We start from the raw sequence: 23,700 nt of genomic DNA on the forward strand, positions 1-23,700 counted from the left end.
TTAAAAATGCCAATCACATGTATACCAGTTTCATTAAGTTGAAGGGGAGCACAAGCACTTTACCTCCGCTTAGCAGAGGTAAAGCACACAGTTCTATAACTAGCAAAAATAGGGTTCAACAATGACACAAAACATTTGGGGTGACCCTGTAGGAAGGGTAACTTTCCAACAACTCCAAACCTCACTTTGAGGAGCACATGTTTGCTTAATCTTCCTTTTGTCTACTTTTTTGTCTTTTTGTTATGTTATGTTATGTTATTTGGATTTTTTAAGCGCACATCTGCCCCAGCTAAGGGGCGTCCCGGCGCTGTATCAAGAAAAGGTAACATAACTAACAACGCAGAAAAGGTGGGGGTGATTAATAGGGCAGAGGAAAGAGATGGGTTTTGACAGCTTTTCTAAAAGCAAGAAGGTCATCCAGAGAGCGAATGTAGGCAGGAAGTGCGTTCCATAGTTTAGAGGCCAAGACCGTAAGCGATCGGCCACCCAGTCTACATTTTTGGAAACGGGGAACAAGTGCCAAATTTTGCTCTATCGAGTCACAGACTAACATAGGCTAATGGAATCAAAGCATATTGGGCAGTGCGAGTAGGGTGGAGTGGTAATAGTGAAGGTAGACTTCGCAAAGTGCTAGGTGCTCCCTCAACTCCAAGAAGGGAGGGAACTGTGAGAGAACAGAATGGTAATATACTCACTCTACCCTCAGTTTTTCTTTGCAAAAGGATTCCATGGAGGTGGCAGCAAATATTTTCTTTTGTGTACCAGGACTTCAAGTTCATGCTTCTGAACCATATTACCAATCTTCCTACCTTAAATTTTGTGATATGTGACTCAATAGGCAGTCAACCTTACACCAATCTTGCAACCATACATCCATACAAGTCTCTGGCTCTGAGCCTTCTGGGTCGTCTCCCATAGGACACCTGCCGGACTAACTAGATTTCTCTGTCAGAACTACTTCTAGAAACAGACTAGCCAGTTCCCCATGTGTGTTTATCTCTTCCAACTCTGCTCTGTCTCTTAGATGCTTATATGTTCTAATGCAGGCTACAAAGTACTAAATATGAAAAGAGAAGAAATGATGGGCACTACAGTTAATATAGGTGTTTTAGCAGCAGCAAGCTGTAGCCTGTGGTATAAAATGCAGCAGCATTTGCACTAAGCATGGCTGCAAGTTTTTGGGTGAGGGAGATTAGGCCCCTATTAGAAAAAGACGTGTTAATCGTAGCCATGTAGTCCAGGGGTAGACGGTAATACTTTGTTGCTTGTTCTAGAACTCGACGTCCTCAAGACCCAGAAGTTTCTCTTTGCTTCCACACGGAACGCCTATATCTGCATCTCCCGGTAGCCAGAGACAGCAGGCTCCCAGCGGGGCGAGCGTTGTCACCATCACCCACCATAAATCACCCGCTGCTGCCCGGAGAGCCAAGAGCCCGTATCCTGACCGACTCCATCAAGTCAAAGAGGTAGGAGACTCATCTCTCTTCGCTTCGGGCACCCTGTCCCCAGTTAAATCCGCAATACAATCAAAAGCCTTCCTAAAACGCAAATGCCTCTTTCTTGGCCTCCTTCAGCATCTGTCTTCTTGACCCAAGCTCTGCTTTCTTTTAAATTGCTTCTCTATTCTTTTTAAATTGATTTAAATGGTAAGTCCCCTTTATCATGTGCCCTCTTCCTGTGTATAAAACTGTCCTTCTGGGAACTCTGCCCTCACTTTATAATTTGGATGATTCATGGGGTTTCTGATGGCTACTCTTATTAGCAATATAAGGAAGAATTGCTTCTCTCTTGATTCTTGCAGAAAACTGGACTGGCCTTAGAGACAGGACACTAGTGAAAAGAAGTAGAGTTTCATTTCCAGGCTATGAGTGAAAAGTAAACTCTCACATTCACAAACACATCACCTTCACAAACACATAGTGACCGCATATAGTCAGTGCAGGTAGAACTGACCTTTATTTAGAGATTGTCCTGCTTTGGAGTTCGGAGCCTGGTGGCACCTTCAGACCATTGTTTACGCTTAAGTTGATGTTTGGACTATCATTTTGTTGTTTTCCTATGTTTATATTCTTTATCGTTCTCATTGAGTGAATTTAGAAAACTTTAAGGACTCTTAACAGCAGTGCAGAAATATGATTCTGGAAAAAAGTTGTAAACTTATATTTTGCTAATTATACCAAACCAATTTGGACCAACTTGTTTAAAAAATGAATAAAGTTGACAATTTGTTTGTGAACTTTTAATATACCATTTACCAACATGTATTGCATACTAGATCATGTGTAAAGATACAAGGAACTGGTATGAGATCAATCAATCAATCAGGGGTTTATATTGCGTGCTACTTACCTGTGAGGGTCAAAAAGCCAGGTCTTTAGGTCCTTCCTGAAGGTGTGCAGGGTTGGAGAGCGTCTGATGTTCACAGGAAGCTCGTTCCAGGTCTTGGCTGCAATATAGGAGAAGGCTCTCCCGTCTGTTCTACTTCTGTGGATGCGGGGGACCTCTGCCAGGGCGAGGTCGGCGAAGCGGAGGTTCCTCTTGGGTACATGAAAACATAGTCTTTCATGAGTTATTTAGGTCTGATGTTGTTGAGGGATTTATAGGCATGGGCGAGGAGTTTGAAGGTGACTCTCTTCTCGACAGGGAGCAAGTGGAGGTCTCGTAGGTGTTGGGTCATGTCTTTGTGCCGTGGAGTCCCGAGGACGAGTCTGGCTGCGGCATTTTGGATGGTCTGTGTATGAGAGATCTGTTGATTCCAGCGTATAGGGTGTTGCCGTAGTCCAGTTTGCTGGTTATGAGCGCATGGATGAAATGATGGTGTGTGTAGATTAACAACTTTAGGACACTGAAATGCTAAACCAATATCATATCCTATGTATGGAATTCTAAGTAGTGTATTTTACTTTCTCTAAAAAGCTCATAAAGAAATGGTTTGTTGACCATAAGGATTTGTAAACTAATATTCTGTCTAAATTTCATTGCAATGAGAGGAGGTAACACCTTAATTTAGCAAAGTATTACACCACCATTTTCATTTAACAACAAAGTTCTCCTGGCACACAGATAAAAATTGAGGTTGTGGTTTCATTAGTTCTTTTATTTTCTTATAGTTATGTATGCCCCTTGCCAACCCGTGTTCCTATTACAGCAGACTTCATCAGGGCTTAACATTCAGTCTCTTATGCCTATTCCTGAGTTGTACAGATGAAGCATTTGCAAATATATTCTATTGATCATCTTATGTTGTCCCAATTCTGTATATGGGGCTCTAGTCTGACACTGTGGGTAGTATATTTAGTCACTCCTTTCTAAGGTATGTTATCTTCTATCTTCTCCACTGCTGCGGCACAGAATTGGGACGACATAAGATGATCAATAGAATATATTTGCAAACGCTTCATCTGTACAACTCAGGAATAAGTATAAGAGACTTAATGTTACGCCCTGATGAAGTCTGCTGTAACAGGAACAGCCTGAGGCGAAACACGCGTTCGCAAGGGGCGTACATAACTACAAGAAAAGAAAATAACAATTGAAACCAAAACCTCAATTTTAATCTCTGTGTGACTGGGGAACTTTGTTGTTGATTCCTGGACTTCTCCAGTTGAGGAAGAATGGATGGCTCTTCCTTCTCCTGAGAACCAGAAAATACTTGGACTCGGAATAAATAAGACTTTCGGTCTTTATTATACTTATGTGGTAGAGTGCGTCAACTATCCCAGCCGTCCCACCCTCTTTGACCATTTTCAATTAGACCACAACACAATAGAAAGTTATCTCTAATAATTTTGTACGTGTACACAGAAATGCTATGGTTTTGAAAAAACGACTAAAAGCTAGAACAAGAACTCCTGTTGGGTATAGGGTAATGCATGTACTTTTTTTGAAGAAGCATAGAGAACAAACCCAGTGATTTGACTAACCACCTTCTCACCCTATAAATAACAATCTCTGAGTTACAGATAGTAGGGCTGCAAGGAAGTCCTTCAAACTATGATCTGATTAAAGAAGTAAATAAACTTCTAGGAAAATGTCCATTAATATGTGTTAATTTGCATGAATGAAAACTGAGATATTTGAAAATATATATAAAGATATAGCCCTGTGTCCTAGGGAAGACACTACCAGAACTATCTGTATAAGCCACTTTAAATACTCAGGGACTTTGACTGATGATTGTTCTCTTTTTTAGTTAGACTGCGAATTTAACATTATACCTAAATCAGTTTACGCCAAATATATCAAAATGTGTTAGCATTCATTTATGTTATGAAACAATTAAAAACTTGAAACAAAAGAGAGTGAGCGTAAATCCCACCGAAGCCCCTGGTGTTTACGACATAAGGCCTTCCATACAAAAAGCACCACTCTGCGAATATTTTATGAAAGTGTCAAACATGGGACAGGACTGTAGTGATGAATATGCAATATTATTAAATTAAATCACCAAATATGTAAATGACCAAAAATGCTATCTTAACTGATTGAACCGTCTTTTATGTTATTGGTATTGCTATTTAGCATTTGTATAAGTGACAGTAAAATGGATTGATACACACAGACAAACTTAGCACTGTACCACACTATTTCTAAAATATATCTGCCCCTGAAAATCCACAAACTGGACAGCTTTACTCCAACTGGACCAATTGTTTTTGGCATTAACTCAGTCACAATAACTGTTTTTGATGCTTTGATCTTATGGAGAAGCATAGTTTGTCACCATGACTCTAGGGCAAAACGCTTAGTGCATGCAGAGTAAGCTAGACCAAGCCGAGTGAAATATTGATAGGCATGATATATTTGTTACTTGTTAACCGTCTTTTGAATTGTGAGTATTATCTTCATATTCAGAAATGTTGCACTATAATGGGTACTCTGTTTGCTTTCTTTTATGCTTACCTAGTCAGTGCTTTCAGAGGGAGCATGGTGGATGGTTACTAAGGAGGAGCTATAAAATGAAATTGTTTTGGGTACCAGAATTATAGACCATATTATTACCACTTGGAAAGGGATCCACATATTTACATTTACTTCTTTAATGCAAACAAGTAGAACAAATCCTTAACATTGATTTGTACAGAGAACATATTGGTTTCCTAAACATGATAGTATAAGTAAAAAATAGAACATTGGGCAGGCCGCTTGTTGGAAACCAGCTTTGTGCAACACCAATCACATTGCATGTAAATAGCCCTTATCATGACTATGGCTATGATAATAACATAAATAATATATATGTAAGACTCCATTGTTATAAATTATTCTCATGCAAACTGAATTAAAGCTTTGCGATCTCAAGAATTAATGACCTACTAAAAAATAATTGCTAAAATATTATCTACCACTCAATTGTGAAAGTCAGCTTTTAGATAAGTATAGATTCACTTTCTTAACTCCACATATATGAACCTTGAGTATAGCAAACTTATAAATATTGACCTTCACAATTTTTTGTTAGTCAATATTTTGGCACGTTGATACTAAAACCTCAGTTCTCCAGTTGAAACCCCTACATTTACATTGAGTGTTAGATAAGCAATATATGAAACCATTTTCGATATCTCAATGTCATGACAATGTTTATCTGCCCAAATATCATTTCAAAATAGAAACTTTTTTTGTAGCCATTTTTCTGCATCTTAGCCTTGATAAAGCATACATACTCAATAATGTTTTAAGCAGTTGCATTTACTATTGTAATATTATGCAGCCCTAGATTAGTGCACGTCACCTTTAATGACTAATTTTGAAACTATCTTGGGAGAGCAGTCTAATTGCTCATGGCCATGCCTTTGAGATTTATTTGTGTATCATTGTGCTAAGCCTGCTATTCATATCCTGGATAATAATGCAGCTTCTACTATCAGAAAAGGGTAGTTGTAGTTTGAATGCTGATACCTTACTCAGAACAAAATGCAAAGATTTATGCCCACATGCATCAACGTCAATTGCATGCGCAAACGGTGCAAATCGCAATTTTCGGCCGTTTGCGAATGCAATTGACTAATTTGGAATGCATCATGCATTTCGCAATTTTAGGAATTGCAACCATGTTGCGATTTCTAAAATTGCGATTGCATTTAAGAAATCGCAAATTTCAGATTCCTTAAATGCAATGCATGATCATTTTTTAATTGCGAATTTGCAATTTGGAAGCGGTAAAATAGCATAAAGTTGAACTTCATGCTAATTTACCGAAAACGTTCAAATATGTACAAATTGCATTTTTGAAAGTTTTAATTTACACACGCTTATGCCCTTGGGGCATGTGTGTGTGTAAATTGCATTTAAAGTTACATTTCAGGGGTGCAGGGAGGGGTTCTTTGGACCCCCCCTGCACCCTTGAAATTGCATTCACATTTTGCGAATCGCAATTTGAAATTCGCAAAATGTGAATTCCTTCCCATTCATTCCTATGGGCATTTTGGAATGGTTTTCCTTAATTGCGATTCGCAAATTGTGAATCGCAATTAAGGAAAAATACCGAATTGCAAAAATTAATGCGAATTTTTCATGCATAGCGATTTCTAAATTGCGATTCCTTAATTTTCGCAATCTATGAATCGCAAACGGGTGCAATGATGCATGTGGCCGTTAGTGTTTGGATTGCATCAGCAAAATTCTGATTAGTACTGCAGAAGCATTTCCAGCACCATTGCTATTCATGAGCAAGGCCCAATTGTTGGTGAGTGTGATAAAAATGCCGTTCATGAACTTCGTGAACCACATCTTCTTTGGGCCGTTATTCGTAAACTGTTTTTGACTCACTAGGACATTGGTCTCCAACCTTTTCAGGAATAAGAACTACTTATGTTCAATGAAAATCACCCAGGGCTACTAACATTATTGGTGTCGTAATAGTGACCACTTCGGACAAGATTACATTTGTGACCACCCATGCAAGATCACCAGCAGTGACCACCTCTGTGCTTCAGGCACTGCTGCCAGCAGTAATTTAACAATCCTTTGGTCAATTTTGAATGCCCTCTATGGGTAATATTTAACAGATCCATGTTTATTGTCTATGGCTTCTAGTTATTGATACTAGTGTTAAGTCTCCCCACTGTCACACAGTTTGTCATACAAATGTCGGCCTTAAATAGAGTTTGGAAGTTCAGCAGTTTTTCTCCAAACATCTTATGAGTTTGAAAATACATACATTTTTGTCTTGCATACATTATCAGGTTATTTTAAAATAATTTTATAGTAATTGTACATGAACACCATTCCGACACTGCGACACAGTGCCAATCGTAGAAGTCTCTACCTCCACTCCTTCAACCCACTATAATCCATTAAACCACAGATGCAAATGCCTAAGACAGATAAGATAAGTGTGGTCTTTCTTGTATATGGAGTCCCAACCCTCTTGTAATCCTCACCCTCCTGTGACCCCAATGCAGCTAGCCAGGTCAAACTTTTTTTCGCAACTTCTGTCCTTATATATCTCTAACTCTAGGATTTTACAGCATTCCATCACGCTTCCCATTTTCTGAGTGACGGGGTGGTACGGGGGTATGGGGTCTCGCATCCCCATTTCTGGGCAATGTCCCTCTTTGCCACCATAAATCCCACATTCACCAGAATCTTCTGGCATCGCATGAGGTCTGAGGGCTCCCACACTCCCAGTAGAGCCTTTTTAGGTATAAACTCAATGGCAGCTCCAGCTTCCCCCTTCAGGGATCTTGCCACCTGCTCCCAAAAATGGTAGACTCGAGGGCAATGCCATCAGGTATGAATGAATGTACCGTCTATACCACACTTCCTAAGATAATGGGCATCCTTCGCCCTCCCACTTTTGTGAAGCAATGTTCAGGTGTAATTTGTCCTGTGGAGGATTTTTAGCTGAATTAGCTGGTAGTTGGCCTTAATCGCAACTTCTGCTGGGAAACTCAATGCCTCCTTCCAGTCCTCATCACCGATCTCCCCTACGTCCTGTTACTGCCTATCTGTGAGATGTGTTAATGCCCTCTGTTTTTTCCACAGTAACGTGCCATTTGGCAGCGATATCAGTTTGTGTCGGACTTCCTCATCTTCAGCCACTGAGTAGTCGGCATTTGATATTCCCCTTGGAGGTGTTCAAAGGGAACCACTCCATGAGCATCCCACATGTCAGTTTTGTGCCTTCCCAGAGCGGGTTTGAGTCTGGTATCCCATTGCATCTCCCAAAGCAGTCTTGTCCACACTGCCGGAACTGTGATACATTATCAGTTTTGTTATAAGCATGTTAATTCAGAATCTATGACAAAATATCGACTACAAAAATATCTACCTACCAAAATATGGCAACAAAAATATCGATGACAATAATATCGAGATCCTATCTCTAACAAGGTAAGTACAGAAATGTCGAAAAAAAATATATCGATGTCAAAAATATCGTTTTTTAGAAAATATTGTTTTATTTTAATAGAAAACAATGTAATATTAACAAAATAATACTTATAAATGTAATAAACATAGTTAAAAAATATATTATATTTAAAATTAATAAATAATGTAATAAAATTATTAACATCGATATTTCAAACTTCGATATTACTAATATCGATATTAAATCTATCGATATTACTTACCTTCTATATTATGTCCCTTCGATATTTAAACTTCGATATAATTGTATACCGATATTTAAATATCGATATTTTGTCTGCATACCGTTAATTCAAATTTAGTATGATAGGCTGCACAGAGGAGAGCTACTAAACAGGTAGCTGGAGATCTACCATTAGCTCATGAGCTACTCGTTGCCGAAGTCTGCACTAGGAGATCATCAGCTCTGGTTCATGAACGCTAGCCTGGTACCTGCCTTGCTTTTCCTGGAAAATCCCACAACTATCCTTTGTGTCCTCCTCTTCCTGGGGTCAAAGGGTGGTCAGCTTGCCCCTAGCTAGAGAGAGTTTTGAAAAGTGTTTGGAGCACAGGCTTTTGGTAGAGCAAGATTTGTAAACAGCAGGTTCTTGATCACCAACCGGGTGGTGGCGGACAGAGACAAAAATGTAGTTCCACTTTATCCTGTCAGGTGAGGTCTAGTTGTTCATGAACCAGAAACTTTATAAGCCACTCCTGTCAAGCTTTTCTCCTCACACAGTTGTATGTACTGGCTCATGAACCTACCTATACAAGAATACTTAATATCAACCTGTTAAAAGATGCTTTACCTTTTTAATGATAATGTCTCAAAACCCACTGTATAGCTGTACATCAAATGCCCTGTTCTGGCATAAGCTCTGCCTTCAGCCGGTGGTTTGAGTTGTAGTGGAGAAAGCAAGAATTAACATTGTGATTTCATATGCATGCCACAAAAGAGATTTTCCTCAAAAAACACTTGTGCTAAATTGGACAGGGAGAACCAGATAGATGGACCAAGTATCTCCCGGATTTTTACTGATTCCATTAAATAGCTTGAAAGTAAAATCTGCAACAAAAAAGTATTATCTGACCTATAACGCTGCAATTTATTGATATGTGTCCTTGTAGTGCAATGTATGTATCATTTGCCACATTATTATCACGTTTATTTTATTGTGAGGTGAAGCATCACAAGTAAGTCGTGCCGTCCAACCATGTAACTTGAGAACTGAATTGAACATGCCATTAAACTGTCTCCTGGTAGTGCGAGGTTCATTACTTAAGTTCTGAAATAAAATATGATGTATTTGGGTTTCATCTATTCTATACATATGCTATAGAGTTTTGCAAAATATGTAAACTGCAAATATCGTATGAAAAATATTTTTGAAACGTTTTAGTTTCACTGGTGCTGTAACCAATGAACTTGCACCTGAATAGGTCATTTAGAAGTGTAATAATGTTATGAATAGTTATGCCACATTTATGTGCAGTACGTCTTTAATTATAACATGGATGCAGTTTTCTTGTGTTCTGTTCAGTTTCCCCTGCTCATCCCCGCACCCAATCAGCGTCCTGCTGAAAAGCCATCTCTCCCCTTGTTTCCTGGAGCATCAAGTGTACAACATCTTGTTAGAAAGTATGTATTGTAAATTAAGCTTCCATGATATACCCAAAGTAATACTTTTAAGGCCTTATGGATGTTCCACTGAAGCTGTGTTAGTTCTATGAGCCAATGTTAAGCAAATGTTTCATTTGCATATACATCTCCGGACTGGAGTGCAATTGCTGTGGAAGCAAGTGGAAGATTTCTCTTGCCGTAAGAAATGGGTTAGTGCTAAATAATTAAGTTGTTTTAATTATTATGTTGTTGTTACTGATTTGCCAAATGCGACCCTAACCATGATCATACTGTGCTCAATTTGCAGAATCTATTAATAGCTTGTGTGATTTGTTTGTAACACCTCTAGGATTTTGTGTTACGTAGGATTGCATCATTTTCCTCGTAGGTGCCATGTTATGCTGTTGGTGCTCTTCATGAATCTGACATTTAAAATGTTTGCTTAGAATGTGCCTAACTAGGGTTTTATGGTTTTCCATTTATTCTGTACTTTTGTATTGGGCCTTCATAGCAGTTCATGCATTTCCCCCTTTGTACTGCCCTTTGATTATTTTTTAATGAAAACCCCTTTTAGCTCTATTTTTGATCTAGAACTCAGTCCTTTATGCATATATGCTTCTTCTGGTCAACTTCGCTAGATTGTATTTTTCCTGATGAGGAATGTAGTCTCTAGCTCAACTGGAGATTCAGGAGCCAAATTATCTTAGTAAATATTGGGGTGATCAAATTCTGGGGTTCCGGTAATTATTGGGGTTTTCTTTTTTTTTTTTTTTTTCCCCTCATTTTGCGATTGTATGTATAAGGAGTTTCGGGAGTCTGTTGTTTCAACGTTCTGTGCCGTCACTGCCCCGTGTTTCTCGTACTTGACTGGGGAGTATCCCTTTAGGTGTTGTTTGCAAACAGGTTTCTCCTTTATCATTGTCAATAATTCTAATTCTTACACGGGGGGGAGCTAGCCATCCTGGCTACTCGGCAGAAATGATTTCCGCCTGAATTATTGTCATCGCTTTAATCATTGGATTTGGTTACCGGATCTATACAGAGGTGTTAGTTAACTGTTTGAAAATACTGTTCCCAACGTTACCAGAAATTTGACTTTTTGCTAATTTTCCCTTTCCTATCAAGTTTATTATTTGTTAGTATGGAGTTTAGCCAGTTTGCGTGTAAAGGAGGTGCTGGTTTAACCCAGTTAATACAGATCTCTCTCCTTGCTAATAGTATTAATACAAACAATAGCTTTTCCTGATTTTTAGTCAACTTACTTGTCTCCATATCATTTGTAAGGTAGATCCCAAAAATAATAAGAGTAATACTTACATCTATTTGATGACCCAACACCATAGTTGTCGTCTTACCAACTTCATGCTAAAAGGAGGTGAGAAGGGGGCATTCCTGGAACATATGGATGTCATTCGCCTTCTCCAATCCACATTTGGGGCAGGACTTTATGTTTGTTCCTTTAAATTTCGATAATCTTTTTGGGGTCCAGTATGCCCTATGAATTGTGAGCAAGTGGTTCCTTTTCAAGGTTGCTGGTTTTAGGGTGGACCAGCATTTTTCTAGAGATTTTTGCCAGAGAGTTTGAAGGTCCAGCTCAGGCATATCTTTCCTCCATGTTGTTTCGGGAACTGGACAATCTTCCTCTCCGGCCACTATGAGAGCCCAGTACCATTTAGATATTTCCTTTTTTATTGTTGAGGATTTTATAATTTCCTTCTCCAAGTCTTCATTGCCCATTTTTTTTTCCGTTAGAGATTTGGCCCAGCTGATCAACTGGTAATACTTGAGGAGGAAGAAAGAGCAAGGAGGAATAGCCAGCCCAGATCTTTTCGAATACTACAGGGCATTTCATTTCAAGAACATGAGACCCCTGTTAAGGAAATATCAATCCTACCCAGTCTTCCTAAAGAATATGACAGGCAAAGTAGACCACTTTTCATTTAAATTCGGCCACCCAAAATTCTTAAAAAAAATAAAACTAAAGATCCTATACAATGCGGCAAAAATTTGGTATCAAATTAGAAATACAGTAAGTATACCGTACTCCAGCAATATGGCGCCGATATGGGATTCCCTTGGTACACCAGACTGTCTAAAAGATTCCCTGGCTCTACCACTAAAAGTAGATAGGATCGAAACCTGGGGGCAACTCCTAATAGACAACTCCATAATCACGTGGGACCAAATACTCTCAGCCACTATTTCAAATTTATTATTGGGGTTTTCATCACATACACAGTAGCACTTGAAGACCCGGACAGTAATCTTGCAGGGACTTTGCAGTGCACACCATGCCCTTCTTTTTGCATATTTTGAGCAGGGAGGATGTGTTCATGGCGCTGCAGTACTTTATTGAAGTAAGTAACTTAGGATCCACACGTCATTAAGGCATTGTAGTACTTTAGTGAAGTATGTAACTCTTGAACCACACGCCAGTGAGGCGTTGTAGAACTTTAGTGAAGTATGTAACTCATGAACCACATGTCTGTGAGGCGTTGCAGTACTTTAGTGAAGTATGTAACTCTTGAACCACACGCCAGTGAGGTGTTGTAATACTTTAGCGAAGTATGTAACTCTTGAACCACAGGTCAGTGAGGCGTTGCAGTATTTTTGCGAAGTATGTAACTCATGAAGCACACATCAGTGAGGCGTTGTAGTACTTTAGTGAAGTATGTAACTCATTAAGCACACGTCAGGGAGGCGTTGTAGTACTTTAGTGAAGTATGTAACTCATTAAGCACACGTCAGGGAGGCGTTGTAGTACTTTAGTGAAGTATGTAACTCATTAAGCACACGTCAGGGAGGCGTTGTAGTACTTTAGTGAAGTATGTAACTCATTAAGCACACGTCAGGGAGGCGTTGTAGTACTTTAGTGAAGTATGTAACTCATTAAGCACACGTCAGGGAGGCGTTGTAGTACTTTAGTGAAGTATGTAACTCATTAAGCACACGTCAGGGAGGCGTTGTAGTACTTTAGTGAAGTATGTAACTCATTAAGCACACGTCAGGGAGGCGTTGTAGTTACTCACATTCCTCCTGGGAATGACCTACTCTTGCTTTTTTGGTTCCTGGTACAAATTCAGAATAATATTATAATCTGAAAACAGTTTCACTTTGAAGATGACTCTGTCAGTCAAGGGACAGGCAAGTCTGAAAGACCTTTAATAATCACAGACATGTTTTGCTTTGTTTAGAGTCCATCCTTGTTATTTGGTTGCCAGGCTTTAACAACAATGAGAAGTAAGGCTGTCAAGATTCCCAGTAGTCTGGAGAGGAAATATAGTGCGGAGAAAGGCCTCCTTGTGAGAAGTATGTTACAATTTGTGGAAAATGTCATCCAATCATGGGTTATAGTGTCAAGAACCAAGTATTGCATCACCTTCAGGTGTCTGATTTTACTTCCAGTCTGATGAAATTAGCAGGAAATAGCACGAGCTTAAGTTGGGGCATTTCCCGATGACCCAATGATATGCTTCATTATGGTACTGGAGAAAACACATTTCCAACAAAAATCAAAGTGCAGGCAAACATATTCGAAAATATTGTAACGTCAAGTTTTAGAGGTTTATTAAAATTAGCTCTAGCTAGCCGGTGGGGGTAGGAAAGCCCTGGCATGGCCAGCTGAGCTCTGCCACCTGCCCCAGTCCCATGTTATCTGGCCTCTACTGAGTTTTTCCACCAGTGGACTTGACAATCTGAACCTACTGGAGATGCTGGAGGACTTTACTTTTTCCAGACATGGGGGCTCCGCCACCCAAACCCCCTCTTACCAGGCTGTGGGAACCAATGGTTGGTGACAGGGATTATAATTCAGGGTATATGTCTTTTTGTCTGAATCCTTCGAGGGGACAAACTGCACGGATCATACCCTGTAACATGTGCAGTCCATGATCGTTGGATCCTTGCCTTTTTCCATACATATGTGTGTCTACTGTTTGTGTGCATAGCATCTTTCATGTATTCTTTGAGGAACACGCAGGGTGGTTTCTCACCGGTCTCAGCATAGGTACTTGCATAAAGTGTGTCTTTGTCCTGTGTTGTCGCCATGACACCCTGCATGCTACCGTCACCACAGAACCCTGTGTTTTGTATGTTTTTGTGGGAGAACATATATCTCCTTTCCTGCCAACCAGAAAGCCTCTATCTCGACTGTGATCTGAGCTCTGATCCCCTTTGTGCGGCGTTGAGCAACAAGGAAAGCGTGGTTAGGAAAGTAAGGTTAGGAAAGTATGGTTTTGGTCAAAGCATGACCAGTTGCCTGGCGTCCCCTTGCTGGCCTTTGCAGAAAGCCTTGGAAACAGGTAAACATTGCAGGAGGAGATGCACACTGACTTGAAATGTTAGGGAGGGCCAGGCTTTGGCTGGCTTTGAAATCCCCCTAGGGTCTTCAGAGCTGGATAAATCCTAGCCCCATCTAGGCTGGAAGTGTACCATAACTAGATTTCGGACAGAGACTGCGTGCTCCAGCCCAAAGACAGACGCACCTGGGGTAGGGCTCCACTTGCTGCCGTACCCCCTCAAGGCCAGAAGCAGGCCTAGGACCTAGAGAAGCCCCGCCGCTGTGACATGCCTTGGAAGAAGAGGGGGAACCGCCTGGGAATATTCTGGTCCTTGTGGGCTGGAGAGCAAGTCCCAGCTGGGTGCAGTCTGCGTGGAGGTCATCTCAAGGACAAAAGCCTCTCAATAGGGACTAGTACCTTGCAGCCCAGACTGCAGAGATTGGCCAAAGAGCATCTTGTGTGGTGAGCGCATTCCAGGCCTGCAGGTTTGGTGAACCTTCTTGATCCGCGACCCACCGCTGACTTTGAGAGAACTCACAGGTGTATGTTTCTAGACCGCAAGTGACATTTATCCTTCTCAGCCTTCCAATTCCCCTTTGGTTAATTTTACTTCGGTGGTGGTTATCCCAAGCAGAGGTGAGCTGAAGGTGACATTAGCCCTTTATTGTCTGGGCGCAGAGTCCCTGCTGCTTCATCTGTGCTCCAAGATTGCCTTCTTCAGCCCATTAGACAATCCACTTCTGAAAGCTCTGTTGTTGCTGATGTTGTTCCAGTCATCAACGCTCCCATTGGCCTGTAAATTCATGAACCCATCACTGCCCACTCATGCGGTCCCAGGACGCCCACGCGATACCTGGCTTCTTTCTGTGTTCGCGGAGCCCCCGCTGTGCTACAGACCGCGTGGCACCCGCCACCTTCATGAAATGGTAATTCTTCTGCAAAGTCTGGTTCCATTATCCTTCAAACACTTCATTTTTTAGTGACTTGTGATTTTACATTTCGTTCTGTTTTTCTTTCCTCAGGCTTCACCTTGTACATTATTGTTACATGAAATTCATTGTGTAGACAGTATATCATTAGTGCTGGCATTGTGTTAATCCCAGTTACTAATTACTTTAATTAATTGCATCAAAGATCCAGGCTATAACAGTCCTTTATCCATCAGCAACCAATCTGCCGCTATGATCCTGCAGCCTGTTCCACTGCGACCACCACCACAGTAAAAATCCAACCCCTGCGTGCCTCAGCATCCTCTGAGGCGCTATTCTTTCATGTCAGATTACATCATGTCACTTAAATTGGGAGCTGTGTCCTCTATTTGACAAACCTGAATGTTACCCTGCTCAGTTGGGGCACTGCTGAGATACTGACAAACTGTGAACTGGAAAATGGAGAGATCTAGAGACCACTCCATCTGTTTTGAGGCATTTAGAACCTGCTAACTGTTGTATGTAAGTACCAAGGAGAACAAGGTGTAGAGTTAAGGTTTATTGCGCAGTACAGCAGAAAGGACCCAGCGCCTGCTGACCAGTCAACCAACTGACTCTGCAGAACCTGGAGTCCAGAACAGATAATAATTCTAGAACCATTAAATGACCATAGAGAGTTACAAGTTGTTGATATCATTGAAAGCTAATGGATCATAGAGAATAATAAATATGCAGTTTACAACACATCTCCTATCTTTGCAAACAAACAATAAAATTGAAACATGTGAATTTAAAAACACGCTAACACAAATAATCACTCAAATAAGAGGGAGGTTTACGATACCTTTGAACTCTGGAAATGGAGAGAGATGGGGGAAGGAGAGTGTGAGGAGTAGAGGTGGTGTCAGGAGTAGGACATGAGGAACATAAATCCGAAACATCGCCAGCTCCATAACACCGCCTGCCAGAGGAGGAGGAAGAAGAAGAACACCCTTGAGAAAAAGGAGAACACTCTTGAGATAGGAACATGTAACCACTACTACCTTCTTCACTTGAGGAAACAGAAGAAGATGAATTGTAAGGAGTGAACTTTGAAACATCAGAAATGGGCCGGACATTCGTTTTCCCATTTTTTTGATAAATGGCAACCCTCCTCAAATTCCATTTCTCACCATTATTGAGAAGCACATAATTAGGAAAAACTTTCTTGACAGTAAAAGGTCCCCTAAACTTGCTTAGCCCTTTGGTGCATCTCCCTGGTTTGACCTTGACTAAATCTCCTTCAGAAATCCTGCAACTCACAGAGGAGGAGGATAAAACTGGTCTCGAATCAAAGGTATCACCATTGTTTAAAACCTGCTTGACCCAAGAAGGAACAAGCTTCGAGCCAGGAGACCTTCCACGCAAAATTTCAAAAGGAGACTTTGTAGAATTCCCATGTATGGTTGCACGATGGGCACAAACCATTTCCTGAACAAGGTCAGACACACAACGTCCGCTGGAGACAGCCAGCTGTATTGTTCCTTTGACTAACCTGTTGACCCTTTCGCATAAACCATTCCCTTGAGGGTTGTAAAGAGAAGTGCGATGGTGAGACAGTCCTGAATGTGAAAGGAAGTGCTGCATTTTCTGAGAAACTAATTGGGTCCCATTATCAGTGACAATAACACTGGGATAACCCTCAGAAAGAAACAAAGATTTCAAGAATAGAATAGTGGTCTCAGTAGTGATATCTTTGACAAATTCGACCACAATCCATTTTGGAAACACATCAATGCAAACAATGGCAAAACGCTGATTGATACTTAATTCGGACATAGGTCCAATAAAATCTAAGCATATGGTATGCCACGGTATATCTGGACAAGCAATCCGCCCCATGGTACTATTCATAGCCACCTTTAGACGTTTCTCTCCTTCCTTACACATGTTACATTGCTCAACCCACAAAGCAACCTGCGCATCCATTGCAGGCCACCAAAAGTTTTGTCTGAGTCTTTGTTGAGTCAGAGTTTGTCCAAGATGCCCTTCATGAGCTATGTCAAAAAGTTTTCGTCGAAGATTGTTGGGCGGAACAAATTTGTCATTTCTCAAGACTATGTCATCACCACAAGTAGATAATTCGTCCAAAATTTTGACAAAAGGACGAACGGAAACTTGTAGACAGCTCTCTCTCCTGGAGCCTTCCTTAAGCAATCTTATAACATCTTTAAGAACTTCATCTTTCTTCATAGCATCAATCCAATCTTGGTGCGAGAAAGAACCAACACCAAAAGAAACAAGATCTTGTACCCAAGCAACGCTTTCATCCAACAAATCCAAAGAAACATCGGAATCCGAAGATTGCTGTGGTAATCTTGAAAAACAATCAGCTTGGAGATTTCGCCATCCCTGAATGTGTTCAACCTGAAAATGAAAATCTTGTAACTTAGCTGCTAATCTTGCCAACCTAGGAGAGCCTCTGACAGCACCTCCAGGTGCAAGAATCCTAAGTAATGGTTTGTGGTCAGTTTTAATGACAAAGTTAATTCCCCAAAGATAGGTGCGGAAATAGTATGTGCCCCAAACAGCAGCCAAAGCCTCCTTTTCGATGACACTATAATTTCTCTCAGCAACAGATAAAGTTTTGGAAGCAAAAGCAACTGGACGTTCTTTATGGCCATGTTTTTGAACCAAAACTGCACCTAATCCATATGCACTGGCATCCACCATAAGAATTGAAGGAAGCCTAGTGTCAAAAGGAGCTAGAACACCAGCTTCACAAATCTCATTCTTGACTAAACTGAAGGCTGAGTCTTGTTTGGGACCCCAGAGAAATTTAGACCCTTTTTTTAGTAAGATTCTTAACTCAATAGTTTTTTCTGAGAAATTGCTCACAAACTTGGAATAATATTCTAGAAGACCCATAAAGGATCTCAATTGGTCCTTGTCACTTGGGGGAGGGGCTGACTTTATTGCTAATAATAGATCTTTTTTTGGCTTGATTCCTTCCTCAGAAATTTCATGACCAAGGTATTCAATTTGTTGGACAAGGAAAGAACATTTCTCCCTGCGCAGGGTAAGACCAGCATCATTGATTCTATGTAATACTTGTCTGAGAAACAAATTGTGTTCAGGAACAGAACTGCCAAATACTAGGATGTCGTCCTGGAAATAGACAACCTTTTTCAGACCTCTGAACAATTCATGAACCATACGTTGGAATACGCTTGCTGCTGAAATTAACCCAAAAGGTAAGCGTGTGAATTGGAAGATACCTTCCGTGGTAATGAATGATGTAACATGTTTACAGGAATCATGTAACTTAACCTGATGGTAAGCGCTTTTTAGATCAAGTTTCGAAAAATATTTCGCTCCCTCAAGTGTGGATACTAATTCATTGATATTCGGGAGGGGAAAAGTGTCACCCACAACGCATTTGTTTACAGACCTGAGGTCAACACAGAAACGCAATTTGTTATCTGGTTTCTTTGAAATAACTACTGGATAAACCCACTCAGACCCCTCTACAGGTTCTATGACCCCACTCTGGAGCATTTCTTCTATTAACTGCTTCACATCATTTCTAATGGCTAAAGGAATTCTTCGGAGTTTATGTTGGACAGGTACACAACCTTCTTTCAATTTTATCATGTGTGAATAACCTCTAAGTTCGCCCAATTCGCTTCTGAAGACAGAATTGAACTCATTCAAAATGGTGTTTATAGAATCATCTTCTAGTACCATAACCTGGTCAGGAGCCCTTGGATTAATGATAATATATAAGTCGTATTGATGAAACCACCCTAAGATTGGTGGACCATCAATGGACACATATATCTTTCCAATTACAGACCTATTCTTGAATATTATGTCAGATTCAAAATATCCCAGAATGTCTATAATCTCCCCTTGAAAACCTTTAGGAGAAATGTCACTTTTGTGTAAGGGCATGTTAGACCAAAGTTCTTTGAATGTACATTGAGGAATGATTGTATGTCGTGAACCTGTATCAACCATCAATTGGACTTCTCGTCCATCTATAATAAACATTGCTTTAGGCCTGTTCAACCTTCGATCTTCGATGTTAGCAATTATATCAGACTCACAGATTACCAACAATCTCTCATTATTAGAAGACCTGTCACTAGGGTAATCTTCCACTACAGCAATTTTTTGCTTGTTCTTTGTTTTACACATTTTAGAAAAATGTCCAAATTTTCCACATTTGAGACACTCTTTGTTAGCTGCAAAGCAGAATCGTGCCTCCGAAGAATGTGAATTACTGCCACATCTACTGCAAAATCTGTTAGGAGTTGGAACTTTCTTTTGAAATGTTCTAACTTTACTTTTGATGACAGCAACTGCATCATCAGAATAACATTGAGAGTCATGTTCTGCCTCTTTGTCTGTCACAACTGATACTTCTTCTGACTGTTTCTTCTTTGAGTTTTCAATTACTCTGATGCATTTCTCTGATTCCTCTATTACTTGTGCTAGTTCAATGGCAACTTTGAGAGATGGATTTTTGGCAGCCCATAGTCTTTCTTGAATTTTCCGGCTGCTACATTGGACTATGAGTTGATCTCGTATTAGTTCTTCAGCCATATTACCAAACTTGCACTTTATTGATAATTCTCGTAAACGAGTGACAAAATCATCAATATTTTCCTCTGATCTCTGTTTTTGAGTATAAAATCTATACCGATGCATCACTAAATTTTCTTCCTTTGCAAATTTTACCTCTAAACGCGAAATCGCCTCTTTGTAAAGATCTGGTATTGCTTCTCCATTTGCCTGTAGAGCAATTGGTAAAAACCTAAAAACTCTCTGTCCCTCCTTGCCAAGAGTACTCAATAAAATAGCTTTCTTTCTCTTCGAGGAGAACTCTTGACCATCTATTGCCTCTAAATAATTGTCGAACATCACATACCAGTCCTCCCATTGTACTGGAGGATTCCCAGGTTCATTTAGAAATGGAGGAGGGAGTGTTATGTTGATATTCTGTGCTGTAGCCATTTAAGTAATATTAATTAAAAACAGAATACCTGTCAGTCTCTGATTTCTTTTTTTGAATGAATGCTGTGATGTATACCACCGAAATGTTGTTTAAAACGGTAAAATTTCATACAGTTCGAGTTGATATACACTTAAAATGGCCGCGGCACCAAAACAAGGCTTGAAAATTGTGATAACGAGGCTTGGAAGGCAGGCAAACGACTTTCTGATGAATGAAGTATTTCCCTTAGAAACAAAAGGCAAACAAAATGGCCGCTACTGAAAGAGAGGCTTGACACTCACTTTGCTGTGTAGACTTCGTCGGCTCGCGGCAGAGTTCGCTCGCGCTGACGAGTTGCTAGGAGACAGCGGTACTCACAGATCCGAGTAAAAGCTCTCCGAAAAGGTGTATTAAAATACCGAAATTCAAGGAGGCTTCCCGATGTCCACTGGTTTCCGATGTCGATTCCTTCAAGGATTGAAGACATCACTGGGTTCGATTTAGCTGGATCCGATCGCTGATGATGACTGAGGCTGGAAACTGCTCCTGAAGCGTTTTCTGGATGCCAGAGGACAGCAGGCTCAAGTCGCCAAAATGTTGTATGTAAGTACCAAGGAGAACAAGGTGTAGAGTTAAGGTTTATTGCGCAGTACAGCAGAAAGGACCCAGCGCCTGCTGACCAGTCAACCAACTGACTCTGCAGAACCTGGAGTCCAGAACAGATAATAATTCTAGAACCATTAAATGACCATAGAGAGTTACAAGTTGTTGATATCATTGAAAGCTAATGGATCATAGAGAATAATAAATATGCAGTTTACAACACTAACCTATACGATTAACACGGTTCATTTAACTACCAAAAAGAAGAGGTCAAGGAGAGCACAATCCTAGGGCATGTGTAAACAGAGACTAGTCAGTCATGTAATGTCCACAATATCTAAACTGTGCATATCATATACTTTCAAGTACAGGACAAAACAAAGAAGCAGATGAAGTTCATGTTCATATTTTCATTTTTCTTTATTTGAAGATCCGAAATGTTCAAAGTTGATAAATAGTATGATATATATGATATACACAGCCCTAGGATTGTGCTCTCCTTGACCTCTTCTTTTTGGTTGTACATTTATCCCTCTTTTTGATTGACATTGATCCCTCTTGGTAGTGGGGGATAGTGGTCCATGCAGCACTCAGTTCTCAATAATATTACCAAGATTTTCTGTATTTGTTCCTTTCCAATATTGTGTCCATTTTACTCTCATTTGTGTATGTGCGGGTCTATCCAATTTTGGATACACTACTACCACTTCTCTTTTGCACGGTTCATTTAACTAGTTGGTGCAAGGGCAAAAAAAGTCTCTCTCCAGAAATGCTTCATTGCTGGAGATGTCATCACCCAACTGATTTAACATTATTCAAATGATGTTCAGCATATGTATCACGGGGGGCTCAGCCATGAACGTCGAATGTCAGGCTCCAGGCTCCAGGGTCTCAGGTCTGAGAGAAGGAAGCAGTCTGCTGACCTGCCAGCTATATTGACTGTTTCTGGAGAAACCACACAAGGAGATTGTTGTCCAATAAAGTAGATGGCAGAACACCCTCGGATGTCACAGCAAGTGTGGATGAAACTCAGTCCATGTCAAAGCAAGAAGAGCTGTACTTGGGTCTGCCTTTTCCCACTGGTACCTGAGGCTCTGCCTTTTCTCACTGGTACCTGTGACTCTGCCTTTTCCCACTGGTACCTGAGGCTCTGCCTTTTCTCACTGGTACCTGTGACTCTGCCTTTTCCCACTGGTACCTGTGACTCTGCCTTTTCTCACTGGTACCTGAGACTCTGCCTTTTCCCACTGGTACCTGAGACTCTGCCTTTTCCCACTGGTACCTGTGACTCTGCCTTTTCTCACTGGTACCTGAGACTCTGCCTTTTCTCACTGGTACCTGAGACTCTGCCTTTTCTCACCGGTACCTGATGCTCTGCCTGTTCTCACTGGTACCTGAGACTCTGTCTTTTCCCACTGGTACCTGAGACTCTGCCTTTTCCCACTGGTACCTGTGACTCTGCCTTTTCTCACCGGTACCTGATGCTCTGCCTGTTCTCACTGGTACCTGAGACTCTGTCTTTTCTCACTGGTACCTGTGACTCTCCCTTTTCTCACTGGTACCTGTGACTCTGCCTTTTCTCACCGGTACCTGATACTCTGCCTTTTCTCACTGGTACCTGATACTCTGCCTTTTCTCACTGGTACCTGAGACTCTGCCTTTTCTCACTGGTACCTGTGACTCTGCCTTTTCTCACCGGTACCTGATACTCTGCCTTTTCCCACTGGTACCTGTGACTCTCCCTTTTCCCACTGGTACCTGTGACTCTCCCTTTTCTCACTGGTACCTGAGACTCTACCTTTTCCCACTGGTACCTGAGACTCTGCTTTTTCCCACTGGTACCTGAGACTCTGCCTTTTCTCACCGGTACCTGATGCTCTGCCTGTTCTCACTGGTACCTGAGACTCTGTCTTTTCTCACTGGTACCTGTGACTCTCCCTTTTCTCACTGGTACCTGTGACTCTGCCTTTTCTCACTGGTACCTGAGACTCTGCCTTTTCTCACCGGTACCTGATGCTCTGCCTGTTCTCACTGGTACCTGAGACTCTGTCTTTTCTCACTGGTACCTGTGACTCTCCCTTTTCTCACTGGTACCTGTGACTCTGCCTTTTCTCACCGGTACCTGATACTCTGCCTTTTCTCACTGGTACCTGTGACTCTGCCTTTTCCCACTGGTACCTGTGACTCTGCCTTTTCTCACTGGTACCTGAGACTCTGCTTTTTCCCACTGGTACCTGAGGCTCTGCCTTTTCTCACTGGTACCTGAGCCTCTGCCTTTTCCCACTGGTACCTGTGACTCTGCCTTTTCCCACTGGTACCTGTGACTCAGCCTTTTCCCACTGGTACCTGAGGCTCTGCCTTTTCTCACTGGTACCTGAGACTCTGCCTTTTCCCACTGGTACCTGTGACTCTGCCTTTTCCCACTGGTACCTGTGACTCTGCCTTTTCCCACTGGTACCTGAGACTCTGCTTTTTCCCACTGGTACCTGTGACTCTGCCTTTTCTCACTGGTACCTGAGACTCTGCCTTTTCCCACTGGTACCTGTGACTCTGCCTTTTCCCACTGGTACCTGTGACTCTGCCTTTTCCCACTGGTACCTGAGACTCTGCTTTTTCCCACTGGTACCTGTGACTCTGCCTTTTCCCACTGGTACCTGTGACTCTGCCTTTTCCCACTGGTACCTGAGACTCTGCTTTTTCCCACTGGTACCTGTGACTCTGCCTTTTCTCACTGGTACCTGAGACTCTGCCTTTTCTCACCGGTACCTGAGACTCTACCTTTTCTCACTGGTACCTGAGACTCTGCCTTTTCTCACTGGTACCTGAGACTCCGCCTTTTCCCACTGGTACCTGAGACTCTGCTTTTTCCCACTGGTACCTGTGACTCTGCCTTTTCTCACTGGTACCTGAGACTCTGCCTTTTCCCACTGGTAC

The 23,700-nt window shown here is 41.3% G+C and overlaps 1 protein-coding gene across 2 annotated transcripts in view; it reads left to right on the plus strand.

Moving 5' to 3' along the window:
• OSBPL10 (oxysterol binding protein like 10) overlaps positions 1-23,700 on the plus strand; it is a 784,850-nt gene that overhangs the window by 423,843 nt on the left and 337,307 nt on the right. For both annotated transcript variants that reach the window (XM_078663937.1, XM_078663936.1), the window contains one exon: positions 1,275-1,466. In XM_078663937.1, coding sequence (XP_078520063.1) covers positions 1,275-1,466 — 192 coding nt within the window. The remainder of the gene's footprint in view (positions 1-1,274; positions 1,467-23,700) is intronic.

The sequence above is a fragment of the Lissotriton helveticus genome, chromosome 10 (assembly GCF_964261635.1).
Source record: "Lissotriton helveticus chromosome 10, aLisHel1.1, whole genome shotgun sequence".
Lineage (NCBI taxonomy): Eukaryota > Metazoa > Chordata > Amphibia > Caudata > Salamandridae > Lissotriton > Lissotriton helveticus.